At 59.1% G+C, this 13,576-nt stretch overlaps 1 protein-coding gene across 1 annotated transcript in view; it reads left to right on the top strand.

Annotated features, from left to right (window-relative positions):
- The first annotated feature begins 5,911 nt into the window (after nt 1-5,911).
- Nucleotides 5,912-13,576, top strand: part of NKAIN1 (sodium/potassium transporting ATPase interacting 1) — a 35,234-nt gene continuing 27,569 nt past the window's right edge. The window contains exon 1 of the mRNA XM_027736737.2: nt 5,912-6,221. Coding sequence (XP_027592538.1) covers nt 6,168-6,221 — 54 coding nt within the window. The 5' untranslated portion in view covers nt 5,912-6,167. The remainder of the gene's footprint in view (nt 6,222-13,576) is intronic.

Below are 13,576 nucleotides of genomic sequence, written 5' to 3'. Positions count from 1 at the left end.
CAACCCAGCACGGGGGGCTGGAACCCACTGGAGGGATCTGGAACCCGCTGGAGTGGTCTGGAACCCACTGAGGGGGGCTGGAACCAGCCATGGGCCATGGGAGACTGGAATACACCATGGGGGAACTGGAATACACCATGAGGGGACTGGCACCCACTGTGGGGGGCTGGAACCTGCCAGGGGGGGCTGGAACAGACCTTGGGGGCACTGACATCCATTATGGGGGCCTGGAACCCACTGTGGGGGGATGGAACTCACCTTGGGGGGGCTGGAATTCACCTGGGGGGCTGGAATACTCTGTGAGGGGTCTGGCACCCTCTGTGGTGGGCTGGGACTCACTGTGGGGGCTGGAACCCACTGTGGTGGGCTGGGACTCACTGTGGGGGCTGCAAACCACTGTGGGGGGCTGGAACCCATCTTGGGGGGCTGGAACCTGCCATGGGGGGCTGGCACAGACCTTGAGGGGACTGACACCCACCATGGGGGCCTGGAAACCACTACGGGACCATGAGAGGCTGGAACACACCATGGGGAGACTGGCACCCATCCTGAGGGGCTGGAACTCACTGGGGGGAGCTGGAATACATTGGGGGGGGACTGGCACCCACTGTGGAGGGCTGGAATACACTGTGGGGGGACTGGCACCCATCCTGAGAGGCTGGAACCCACTGGGGGGGCACTGACAGCCACCATCAGGGGCTGGAACTTGCCATGGGGGGCTGGAACCAATTGTGGGGGCTGGACCCCACCTTGAGGGGGTTGGAACCCACCTTTAGAAGGCTGGAACTCACCATGGGGGGCTGGAACACGCTGTTCCCCCCCCATTTCCAGCTGCACCCAGGGGGGCACAGGCCCCCCTTGGCTCCCACCCCACGCCAGCCCTGGGCCATGGCAGCAGCAAAGCGTTACAGGGTTCTTCTGAGCACAGAGAAAATCGTTCTCTTAAACAGGTTTATTCCTCCAAGGGAGGTATCTGCTTGAGAGGTTTCCAGTGGAAATTAAATCTTTCCCAGGATCCGGATGAACAGCCCCCGTTCCGGAGAGCTGAGCTGGCTGGGGGGGTTCTGGCTGCTTCCCAGACTTCAGAAGGCACTGGGCAGCTGGCAGTGACCCCAACATGGCCCTGTGGGGCTGTGCCCATCCCAATCCCGGTCCTTGACCCTTTGGCAATGCCAGCATCCACAGGCAATCCCAGATGGAAAAGGTGGCAGTGCCCGGAGCCCCTGGGCACAGTGGGATGGATCCAGCACTGGGTGCTGGTAACCCCATACTGGGATCAGTGGGGACATCCTGGGAGGTCCCAAGCCCTGCCACCCCTTCCCAGTCCCTCCCTGTCCTTCCTCCAGCACTTTCCCACTTTTTCCCACTTCCTCCACCCTTTCCCAGCGCTGCTCCAAGGCACCTCATGAATTTGGAGTTACAATAAGTGGGTGATAATTTCTTGAAAGAATGGAAAACAATTATTTGCTCTGTTGGGGAATAGATGATATTTAGTCTCCATTTAATGGAAAACTAATTAAATTACATGAGCAAGTGAATAGGAATTTTTTGTTAATTATGAATTTTGCGAGCTACAAAGGCGAAATGATGATGGATCCTGTGATGTGCTGAGCTCCTCAGCAGCACAGAGATAAGATGACAGCGGAGAAGGAGCCGTGTGAATGCATTTTAATTCCTCCATCGATTCACTCGCAGCCAACTGAACCTGATCCATTAGCAGGGATTCGTGGAGCTGACATTGACTGGCAGCTGGCGGCTAATTATGTTAAAATCAGGGAAAGGTTGGTTAAATAAACATGGGTTTCTTCCTGGAGTGCCTGGGGGAGTCATGGGATCACAGAATCACACAGTGGTGGGGTTGGAAGGGACCTTAAAGCTCATCTTGTCCAGCCCCTGCCACGGGCAGGGACACCTTCCACTAGCCCAGGTTGCTCCAACCTGGCCTTGGGCACTTCCAGGGGGTTCAATTCCAAGTCACTTCAGTTTGGTTGGTTCCTGTGGTGGCCCTTCCCCACCCCTGGGTGCAGGATGTGCTGTGTGGGTGACACGAGGTGGCCCTCGGGGCTCTGAGTCCCTGGGCTTGGGGGCTGTTCCCAGGAAAAGCAGGCAGGGGTCGGGCTCAAGGCCAGGGGTGCAGGGGGTGGGTGAGGGGGGGGGTCGAGCACCCCCAGCATGAGACCCATGCCCAGGTTTGGGGTCCCCATCACAGAGAGCGTCCCTGACCCTGGGGATGGAGCATCCCTGGACCCAGGGCTGGGGCATCCCTGGACCCAGGGCTGGGGCATCCCTGGACCCGAGGATGGAGCATCCTTGACCCCAGTTCCAGGGCACCTGGAGCACCTGACCCCAGGAACCGGAACATTCCTGACCCCAAGCTGGAGTGTCCCTTACCCCAGGGCCAGAACATCCTTTACTGCAGGGATGGAGCATTCCTGACCCCAGTTCCAGGGTATTTGTGACACCAGGGATGGAGCATTCCTAACCATAGTTCCAGGGTATTTGTGACCCCAGGGATGGGGCATTCCTGACCCCAAGCTGGACTGATCCTGACCCCAGGGCTAGAACATCCCTGGACCCAGACCTGGAGCACCCCTGGTCCTGGGACTGGGATGTCCCTGTCCTGAGGCTGCTCCCTCCCACCCCAGCCCAGAGGAGCCGTGTCCATCCCACCACCCGCCCCACCAGAGGAGGGGGGCTGAGCCTCAGGACCTCCTCCCTGCCACTCATTAATTAGGGCCTAATTAGCATGAACCCCAGAGCCCTTCCTCCCTGGAGCTCCAGAGGTGTGTGTGTCCTGGCTCTCCATCCCAAATGCAGCCTCTGGAGGGATTTAACCTGCTCTGAGCACAAACCCCATTTCCCTCCCCCTCATTAAGGGAAATTACCCAACTGACTTAATTACCCTCCGCCTGTGTCAGTGATTTGCACGTGTTCATCTCACACACTGGAATAAACATCTATTCCCAGGGATAGATGGGGACCCTTGGATGATTTCTTTCCCAATAAACATGCCAAAAATCCTCATTTTGCCCTGCTGTGGTGACTTAGTGTCACCAGTAAGTGCTTCAGTGGGTGAACAATGATCTCCACAGCATCTCCTGTGGCCTCTCCCAGGGACATCCCTGAGCATGAACTGGGGACAAAATTGACCCCTAAATTCCCGTTCTGAGTCACCACCAGGCCTGGACAACTGATCAGCCCAGCAGAAAGAAAATAATCAACCCCAAGGGCCAGGAGGAAAAGAGGGGGAGAAACCCCACTCCTACACCAGGGCTGGGGGCTGCCAATCTGGGTGGGTCCACCAGGGCTTTTTTATTAACCCAAAACCTCATTTTCCCCCTAATTTTGCCATTTTAAGGCAGCAAACGGCACCCCCAGCCAGCAGCTTTGCTCCTCCTTCCCCCCACCTACAAATAGCTCCATGTTGGCTGCACTGGGATTGTTGCTGAGGCTCTTCCTGGGAGCCAGGGGCTGGTTTTTGGCTCCAATTGGAAATCCTGAACAATTCCAGTGATGGATACACGTGCCTGGAGTCCCAGTGCCCTGGAAGGGGCCCAGCTCCCTGTGGCACATCCCTGCCTTCAGCTGAGGAAGAGGAGCAAAAGCTGCTGCTGCTGGTGGGATTTCTTTCATCTCCAGATTTTTATTTTTTTTTTAGGGAAAAAAATTAAAATAATAAAACCAATCAAAACAACAACCTGTGTGTTAGTTTTCTTGACCCAAAACCAGACTTTTTTGGGGTAAAAATACCAGCTTGGTGATAAAAAGCCATTTCCACATGTTCTCTATACCCCTGGCAGGGAGATCTCTCTCCGGCATAAGGATTCAGGTGGGTTTTTTAAACAAAACACCTTGTTCTGGTGGAAGGAAGCCCCTCACGGCTCCCTCCCACCCTCCCACTGAATTACATGACCCTGACTTAATTTCATCCTAATATTTCCTCTATAATTTTGGTCATCGAGGGTTTTCTTGCACAAAAACCCCAAACTTGAGGGGGTGGGTGTGTGTCTGAAGTGGCACAGGACAAAGTGTTGGGCTCATTTCCCACCCTCTCACAGATGAAATCATCTCCTCACCTCCCAGGGAAGCGCCGGGATGTGCTTTATTGACCTTTTTTTTAATCTAAAATTGATTCCCCGCAAAACTCCACGTGGCTGAGAGCCAGAAGGGATCTCAGCATCATCAAAGGGGGGGTTTTATGGTTTTCCATGAGGACATTTTGCCTTTCTCTGATTTTTTTGGGGGGCTGAGCAGGTTTGCCCGGCCATGGCCAAGGAGATGCTCTGGGGTGGTTGGGTCCTTGTCTTTGTTTGATTTGTGGGGTGAAACCCACCCATCTGCTCCAGGATTGTGCTGGAATCCCAGAAGGGCCCACGAGCTCCATCCTGGAGGTGGGTCTGTACCTGGATAACCCTCACCTGGGGACACCTCTCCCCATGGGATGAGGGTGATGGGAGCTCTCTGAGGCGAAGGCCTGAAGATGATGGAGCCAGGAGGACTGAGGGCAATGGAATCACACAGTGGGGATGTTCCAGGTGCACCAGGTCCACAGGTGGGATCCTTGGCAGTCTCCACAGTGAGGTGTGGGACTACACAGGGCTGGTGGAGGTCACTGAACCAGAGCAGTGTGGAGAAAACACAGGTTCCCCTACTTCAAACATCCAGTTTGGGTCCAGCTCCTGCTCCCAGGACTCCGGTTCAGAGCATCCCCTGGGGAACCCACTGCATTTTTGAATGGGTTTTGAATCCACAGAAGCCAAGTTTATTCTGTAAAGCCCCATCCTTCAGCCACACGTGAGCCTCCTAAAATGCTCCTGGGAGCACAGAACAGCCAGCAGGGAGAGAAATCCCCACCTCAGAGGGTGAAGGAAAAGCTCCAGGTGTGGGGGGTGCTGCAGGCTGGTCCCAGCAGTGGGATGTGTGGGCTGGCTGGGCCCTGGAAGGCTCAGATGGGCTTGTACCACGCACACAAATGCATCTGTGCAGCAGCGTCCCTCAGATCCCTTGCTCTGACACCTAAGGCTGCGTGGGGCTGGTTTCGGAGATGCTTCCTTATAAACATCAGAGCAGATTAAGAATTTACGGAAATCAAAAGCAGCAAACTGTTCCCAAGTCCTCCTGCCGGGCGGCATTTCAGCCGGAGGTTTCCAAAGCAGCGGTCCCGGGGATTCCTCGCACTCCGCCGTGTCCCCGAAGGTGCGCTGTGAAACCAGAACAAAGGCGAGCGGGGTGGGCGGCGGTGAGGGGCCGTGGCAGCCCTGCCTGCACCCACCGCAGCCCCGGCACCGCGGGCTGGGCGCTCGCAGCCCCGGCCAGCGCTCGGCCCCGGCCCCTGCGTGCTGCCGAGGGGAGCGGGGCTCTGCGGGAGGAGCCGGGGGGTTCCCGGCGGGCTCGGCCATCTGTCCTCCCCGCAAGCCCAGCTGCTGCCCCGGCACGGCCACCCCAGGGGAGGCGGCGGGGTCCCGGTGCCGCAGGGCAGGGGGGATGCGGGGGGACGCGGGGGGGACAGCACCTCCCAGCCCTTCGCCAGCGTCTCACCCAGCCCCTCACCTGGCTTCGGAGGGGGGAGGAAAAAAAATAAAATAATAAAAATCCACCACCGTAAAGACAAGCGCTGAGGATGAGGATAAAGACAGGACAAAGATAAAGATAAGGATGAGGCTGAGGCCGGGCGGGAGCCGCGCTGCTGCGGAGGGGCCGCACCGCCCGCGCCCCCGGAGGCCTCCAAAGGCTCGTGGCTCGGCGTGCCCGGCCCCCCTGAGCCGTGCCCGGCCCCCCTGAACCGTGCCCGGCCCCCCTGAGCCCCGCCCGGCCGCGCCGCCCGCCTTGTTCCGGCCCTGCCGGCCGGCCCCGCCCGCCCGGGGCTGTGCGGAGACAATAGCGGAGCGGGCGGCTCCGCGCCGGGCCGGGGATGCGCGGCCAGCGCTGCGCGGCCCCGCGGCCCCCGCGCCGCCCCAGCGCGCTGTAGCGGGGCGGGGGGCGGAGGGAGAGGAAGGAGAAGGGGGGCGATGCACAGCCCGCCGCGGTGCTGAGCCGGCGGGGCTGGGGAGCGGCAGGACATGGTGCTGGAGCCTCCCCGGACGCTTCCCGGGTGAGGAGCCGGAGCGCGGCGGCGGCGGCGGGGAGAGGCCACGGCGAGGGAGCCCCGAGGATCCGGCTGGGGAGCCATGGGGAGATGCAACGGGCGGTGCACGCTGGTGGGATTCTGCTGCCTGCAGCTGGTAAGGCTCATCGGCATGCCGGGGGTGCTTTGTGCGAGAGGCTGCTCGCCTGTCACCGCTCCCCGCGCCGCCTCGGCGGTGACCTTGCGTTGGGACCGGCTTGGGGATGCTTCACCGTCACCCAAAAAAAAAAAAAGCCACAAAAGGAAAAATGCTAATCAAAAAGATAGGAAATGCCACCCTCGTGCCCTGCCCCAGCGCTGGCCGGGGAGATGGATGGGCACCCGCTCCCGGCGCTGTCAGCGCCCGGGGTTGCGTCTCCGGCAGGTGTGAGCTTTGTTCCCAACTGCAATCTCTTCACTCCGAGTTCGCTCCCGCCGGCGGTTTCCCATCGTGGTGGACTCCCAAGGATGTTTCTTGGGGTGCCGCTCCCCCGAGTCGGGGCAAGAGGGAAACTTGGAGCCGCTGCCAGCACTTTGGAAACTCTCCTGCTTCCGAGCGGGACCCACCTGCCCGCGGTGGGGGGACACCGGGATGCGGGGGCCGAGGAGAAAGGAAAGGTTTAATTTTAATGGGATTGCCGGTCTTCGTGGCAATTCAGCGCTGCACTTGCCGCCGCCCGTGAATCAATCTTCATCAGGCTCTGCCACAGGAGCGGGCGAAGGGAGCGCGGGGGGGATTCGGGGGGTTTCTGCTCAAACCAGCGCCGACGATGTTGCGATTAATTATCCCGGCGGGGCGGTTCGTTAATGTACAATCAGCATCCTCCGAGTTGCCCCCGCGGCCGTGCCGGGGGCTCCTCACGGCGAGGAGAAAGGGGGAAGGGGGATTGCTGAGATCTGGGGCGTCAGCCCGTGGTGTCCCCGGGCTCGGGGGGTGCTGGGTGGATGGAGGCAGCGATGGAAACGGGTTCCGGAGCCGCTCTGGAGGTGATGGTGTCATCCTGCTGACGGGCACTTTCTTCCCGCCGTCGCTCCTGTTCATTCCTCATCCTTGGGAAGGCAGCGAGCGGGGAGGTGTCCCCACTTCTGGGTGGAGGGGGGACATCGGGTGTTTCTGGGGGGATGAGGAAGCTTTGAGGCTAAGACTCAACCCCGAGTGGCTCATCCCCGGGCTGAAGTCCCGCCATTCCCAGTGGGAATGGCCTCCGTGTCCCCAGCTGTCCCTTCCGTTCGCTCTGTAAAGTCTCGCTTTGCGTTTCGCTCACCTTCCCCCTCCTTCAGGATAAATCCAGCGGGTGTTTCTCGGCTGTGCAGGAGTTTCCTGGCTTTCGGTCACTTTCCTTTTCACAGCTCGGCTCCTAAACATGTTTGTTGGCATTTATTCCCTCCGATATCCCACATCTGGGAGATTTTAATCCATTTGTTTTAGGGGAAGGCTGAATTGTTGCAAGCTCCTGGGCTGGGAAAGCAGCTCCTGCTCACACCCAGAGAAACTTGGTGCCGCTAATTGGGGTCAGGCTGTGCCCTCCCCCCTCCCCCCGTGTGTCCTGGTGCTGTTGGCATCCCCAAAGGCTCAGCTCCAAGACTGTCCCTTAGCAGTGACCTTCCCACCCCACACTCAGCTCATCCCCTCTCACCCTACAGGGTAATCTCCCAAGCTCCTTCCTGGCTTTGGAGACAGCACCTTCCATCCCATCAGGCCCCCACTCCCAGCACCTCCTGCCTTGGCAGTGGCACCTCCTGCCCTGCCTGGGGTGAAGGCTCTGGGTGCCTGTGCTGAGCCAGCCCCAGGCTGGTGGAGGTGACAGTGCCACCAAGGTGTCCCCTGGGGTGACCAAGGCCACTCTTTATCTCCAAGGTGGCACAGCCAGGGTGCACAGACCAGGCAGTGCCAAGGCTGTGAGGGAACAATGAGGAGCAGAGATGTCACCTGACCCCATCCCTGCTCCCCTTCTCTGCTTCAGCCATTCTGTGCCACCCCCAACACAGGGATGGCACCGTGGGGCTCGTGTCCCCCCATCCAGGTGGCCCTGATACCTGTCCTGGGCCCTTTGTTCTACAGCTGTGGACAACTGTGCTCCCAGTGTGCCCAGCTGCAGGGGCTGGGGCTGTACTGGTGTGTGCTGGAGCTGCCTGGGGAGCTGTGCCCAGTTGCTGCAGGACCAGCTCAGTGTCACTGTTAAACCTCCTTGTCTTGTCAAACCTCCCTGGCCATCCTGGGCCTCAATGTCCCTTACATGAGCAGTGTGGGTGACATTCAACCCTCCTGGGGCAATGCCACCACCTCCAGCTGCTCCTCACTGCCCGGCCACCTTCCCACAGGCACCTTCCCATGGCACCCCGTGTGTCACCATCACCCCAGGGGCACCTTCCACATCCCTACTGGTTTCCCCAATATCTGTCCCCTGGTCCCTTGTCCCCCCTGGTCCCAGGGATGCTCATGGTGCCTCCGCAGCTGGGGGTGCTGCTGGCACCCCCTGGGCACACGGCCCCTGGTCTGGAGGGGCCCTGCAGAGCCCTGCCCACTCCACCCCACACCTAAACCAGTTTGGGAAATTGGTTTTCGGGCCATGACACCACAGGGAGCCAGGGCAGCCATTTTGAAGCATCCAAACCCCCTCCGAGCTCCTTCACCGCTCCCGAGGCGATGCTGAAGGTGCTGGGTGACTCTGCTCCTGGGGACAAGAACCACCTGCCAGATTTTGCCTCCATTTATATTTTTTTCCCTGAAAAAACCCACTTGCCAGGCACCTACCGCCCCTGGGAGGGGCCATCAGCAGGTGTTCAGGATAATGAGGTGGGATGGAAGCCAAACCCCTGGCTTTTGCTGGTCTTTCCCACCATCTGGGGGAGCCTGTGATGCCTGTTGTTGTCAGGAGGATTTACCCTTAATTTCTGTGAAGTGAGAGCTGCTGAGGTGGTTGGATGGAACAGGAACCTGAGGTGATCCCACCCTGTCTGGCACCGACAGCACGAGCACCGGGAGCCTCGAGCCACAGCACTTGGTAACTCTGGATCCTAACGGTGCTGGGTGTAGGCTGGGACAGCTGTGGTGCTACAGGGAGGTGTTCCAGCCTCAGAGGCTGTTGGGATGTTGGGATACGGACTGCTGGGAGCTGAGCTCTGGCTGGATGTGTCCAGCTGCTGTCATGTGTCCCTGGGCCATCCCGCTTCTCACTCGAGCTGGCTCCTTCTCCACCCCAAAGTGGTGACCCCACTGCCTCCCCCTGTGGGGTGGGGGTGGGATCCAGCTCAGCCCCAGAGCTGGGTGGGCTCAGGGGCTGCTCAGAGCTCCCACCTCTGGCTGGCACAGCTCGGCATCACTCCCAGCCGGGGCTTCATTTCCTTCTTTGTTTCTCCCTTCTCCCTCAAAAGGCTGGGAAAGCAGAGCTGGGTTGGCACCTCCTGCCTGGCTGAGCCTCTGGGGCTGGTGCTGGGGGGTGCTGTGGAGTGCCATGTGGTGCCACTGCCATCCCTGCTCCCGCAGCCTCCTGGGGCTGGGGTGCAGGAGAAGGGCTGTGGGTCCATCCCATCCCTCTGCCCAGGCCTTGGCTTTCACACAGGGCACCAAGAGCCTCTGGGATGTGCCCCCCATCCCCGAGCCTGGAGAAGGAGATAACGGGCTCAGCTTAATGAGGGCTGGGGGAAGGGAGAGGGTGGTTCATCCCCTGCATCCCTCAGCCACCCACCAGCCGTGGGTGACTCCCCTTCCCCAGCGGGATCCCACTGTACCCTGGGGGCTCCCAGTCCTCCCGTCCCCAGCACCCCTCCTGCCCTGATCCCCCTGGTTTTGGCCATCAAGGAGGGCACCAGTGAGAGTCATCCACCGGCATCTTTTGTCCTCACAGGGTTCCCACCGTGCCACATCCTCGGCGCGGGGATGGCACCAGGGCAGCGGGGCCGGGGCTGCCCCCGCCGCCTTCCCCCTCCCTGGGAAGGGGGAAAAAGGAGCCCGGGCTGAACTCGGGGATGGAGGTTTTCAATTACACAATTAAATGCACAATTAGGTGTAATTACCAGCGCTCAGAAGGTGCGACTGTTCATAATGGGCTTGTAATCTACTGCCGCCACTGTTTGTACTGCTCGGCTCCCGCTCCCTAATGATCACGGAGAGCTTTCCCATTTGCATGGTTGCCATGGAAATGGGGGGCTGGCAGAGCCCCTCGCTTCCCTGAGCCCCCCGGCTCCCCCTCAGCCCGTCTCCGTGGGGTGGGACACGGTGGGTGCAGCACCAGGGGATGCTGCAGGGCGGTGGGTGCTGGCCTGGAGAGATGGGGATGCTCCAGGGATGGGCAGCACGAGGATCCATGGACAGCTCCGGGGTGGGAACTGTGTGTTAAGAGGCAGGAAAAACCCCAACCCACCTTGTCACAACTGTGTGTTAGAGGCAGGAAAAACCCCAGCCCACCCTGTCACCTCTGCGGGCGAGCACCCCAAAACCCACAGCAGGGTGTGGGTGGCCGTGGAGAAGCATCACCCTGGCGAGACCTCCATGTGGATGAGCATCCTGTGGCACATCCCCCACTCAGGCAGAGCCATAAAGGTTTATTGAGGAGTGTTTGGGAAGGCAGAGCCTCCCAGCTCGCAATTAAAACCGCGATTAAAGTGCCGTACGTCTAAATTTGCAGGACCAGCCAATGTGCCCCCGAGAGGATTAATGAGGCCGCTTGAAGAGCTCCCTAAATCATTCATGCCAGTTTGCAACAGAGCTGGGAGAAAGGGGGACTGGGAAATAAATGTTTTGCAGGGCTGGGTTGTAGAGAAAATAAAGGGGATGAGCATGAAAACAGCCTGGCCTGCCACTGAAGCTGTGAGAGCCCGGGAAGGAAAGGTTGATGTGATCAGCAAAGCCTAAAGCAGGTTGGCTGATGGATATCTGGGAAAATGAGTCTTGTCCAAGCCAGGCCCGGGTCTTGTTCCTTCTTGAGCTCTCAGGTTTGGCTGCTGGAAGGGACTGAGCTGTCCTGGCAGTGTTTGGAGGCCGATAAACAATTTGATTTAATCCCAGGTGGCTTCTGTTAGGAGAAGAATTAGCTCTATAAAAAATCAATGCTGCTCATTTCAGGAATAGACAGAAAGGAGGAAAGGAATAAAATCCTTGCTGGAGACAATGTGGGGATGGTGGTGAGCAGTGCCTGGCACAGGGGAGGCAGGGACAGGCCCCCTGCCATCCTGTGGGGCAGCTGGGCTTCCCAGTCCAAAATCCATTGCCAAGCCATTGGGAGAGGACTGGGAAGAGGAATCTGAAGTTGGAAGATATGGAAACAGCCTCTTGAGAAGCTCAGTCTCTGTGGCTGATGTGAGGGAAGATCATGGAATGGTTTGGGTTGGAAGGGACCTTGAAGCTCATCCAGTCCCACCCCTGCCATGGGCAGGGACACCTTCCACTGGCCCAGGTTGCTCCAACCTGGCCTTGGACACTTCCAGGGATCCAGGAGCAGCCACAACTTCTCTGGGCAACCTGTGCCAGGCCTCATCACCCTCACAGGGAAGGATTTCTCCCCAGTATCCAACCTAAATTTCTCCTTTTTTATTTTGAAACCACCTCCCTTGAAGATGGGAAAGTGGAAGAGATTCCTGGCACCAGCAATCCTTAATGCAGGAGAAATAAGGCAAAGAGAGTGGCTGTGGGGGAGAAAAGTGGCTTTTATCCCTAGAGGTGATTAACCACAGCCAGAAATTCCCTCTGGGTGTGGTAGCCTTTCCCTGCTGCCTGTGACCAGCACCTGCCCTGGGCTTGATGTCACCTTGAGAGCCAGGGGACAGCAGGGCCATCCCCACATGGTGGCAGTGGCAGAGGCTGGGAGGTCCCCAGGGTTGTGCACCCCAGTGAACTAGTTGGTTTTGCTGGTGGGTCAGTGAACACCTTGGCCACGCTCCTCGTGGTGTTGTTTATCCCCAGGCTCAGAGCCCAGGGGTTGCTCTCCCTGCCCGGAGGCCCCAGTGGCTCCCACCACTTTTCCCCTCTGCAGTGGAGCCGTTGGTTCCTCTCTCCACAGTTACTCCGGTGAGAAATCACAGGGAGAGCCTGGAGGGGCTGAATAATTGAGCAGGGAGAAAGATTTGGGCTCAACCAGCTCTAAACCTGTCATGGAGAAACTCAATTCCCGACGGGATTGATCCCACATCCCTCTCCGGGACTTGGGCCTGGGGTGCTGCCAGCCCTGCACCCACCCTGCTGCACCCACGGGGTGGGCTGTGGCTGTTGGGAGGATGCTGGGAATGGATTCCAGGATACCATATCCTCACAGCCTTGTGCTGATGCTCCAGGGCTGGGAAAGGGCTTTATATCCCTTTATATCCCACAGCCCTGGAGCATCAGCCCTGGGAACAGGGTCCCTCTGGCATCACAGGGCTGGAGAGCCCTTGGGATGCTCCAGCCACTGCCTGGGGATGTCATATCCTTCTGGAAAGGGGAGAAGATGAGCAGGAACACACAGCAGGGATGGAAGACCCACAAATCCCTCCCGTCCCAGGTGTCCCAACAGCCCCTCCAGCACCGGCCACAAGATGCAGGTTGTTGTGTATCCATGGTGAGTGGGCAGCTTCCAACCCCTCATCTCAACCCTCCAGGCTTTATCCCCATCCCTCATCCTCCCTGGATGCTCTGGGATGTCCTTGCTCCCATCCCAACCAGGAGCTGGGGGCAGTTTGGCTGGAAGTGACAGAATGTTGTGGGTTGAACGGGATGAAAACATCCTTCCCAAACGCCAGGGGATGCTTGGAGCAGCAGAGGGGCTCAGGATGGCCCCCTTGGCACTGGGTTTTTTCCTTTCCCCCCATTTGAAAGCAGCTATTTGTTTCAATTTTCAAAGTGTGTACGTAATGGGCTGGGAAACTTGAAAGGCAGAGTTGGCAGGGAGCAGACCCAGCCGTGTTTAAACAGGACATTAAACCCCCAGAGGTTTATTAATAAGATTAATAACAGCTCCCATGTGCTGGGCTGGGGGATTTCACCCCCCTTTGGGTTTCTCTCTGCAGCAGAAGGAGATTTGGGGGAGAAAAAAATCAGTTGCCCAAATGCTGCTTTGTCTCTGCCCCCAGATGGGAGCAGAAGGGCAGGATGTGCCCCCAGACGGGAGCAGAGGGGCTGGATGTGCCCCCCAGCCAGGAGCAGAGGGGCAGGATGTGCCCCCAGATGGGAGCAGAGGGGCTGGATGTGCCCCCAGATGGGAGCAGAAGGGCAGGATGTGCCCCCAGACAGGAGCAGAGGGGCTGGATGTGCCCCCAGACAGGAGCAGAGGGGCAGATGGGAGCAGAGGGGCAGGATGTGCCCCCCGGGAGCAGAGGGGCAGGAGCAGAGGGGCAGGATGTGCCCCCAGATGGGAGCAGAGGGGCAGGATGTGCCCCCAGACGGGAGCAGAGGGGCAGGATGTGCCCCCAGATGGGAGCAGAGGGGCTGGATGTGCCCCCAGATGGGAGCAGAGGGGCAGGATGTGCCCCCAGACGGGAGCAGAGGGGCAGGATGTGCCC

The sequence above is a fragment of the Pipra filicauda genome, unplaced genomic scaffold (genome assembly GCF_003945595.2).
Source record: "Pipra filicauda isolate LSUMZ 115617 unplaced genomic scaffold, ASM394559v2 scaffold664_size391380_pilon, whole genome shotgun sequence".
In the NCBI taxonomy this organism is placed as follows: Eukaryota; Metazoa; Chordata; class Aves; order Passeriformes; family Pipridae; genus Pipra; species Pipra filicauda.
The sequence above is the reverse complement of the archived record's forward strand: the minus strand, read 5'-3'. Positions and strand labels throughout refer to the sequence as shown.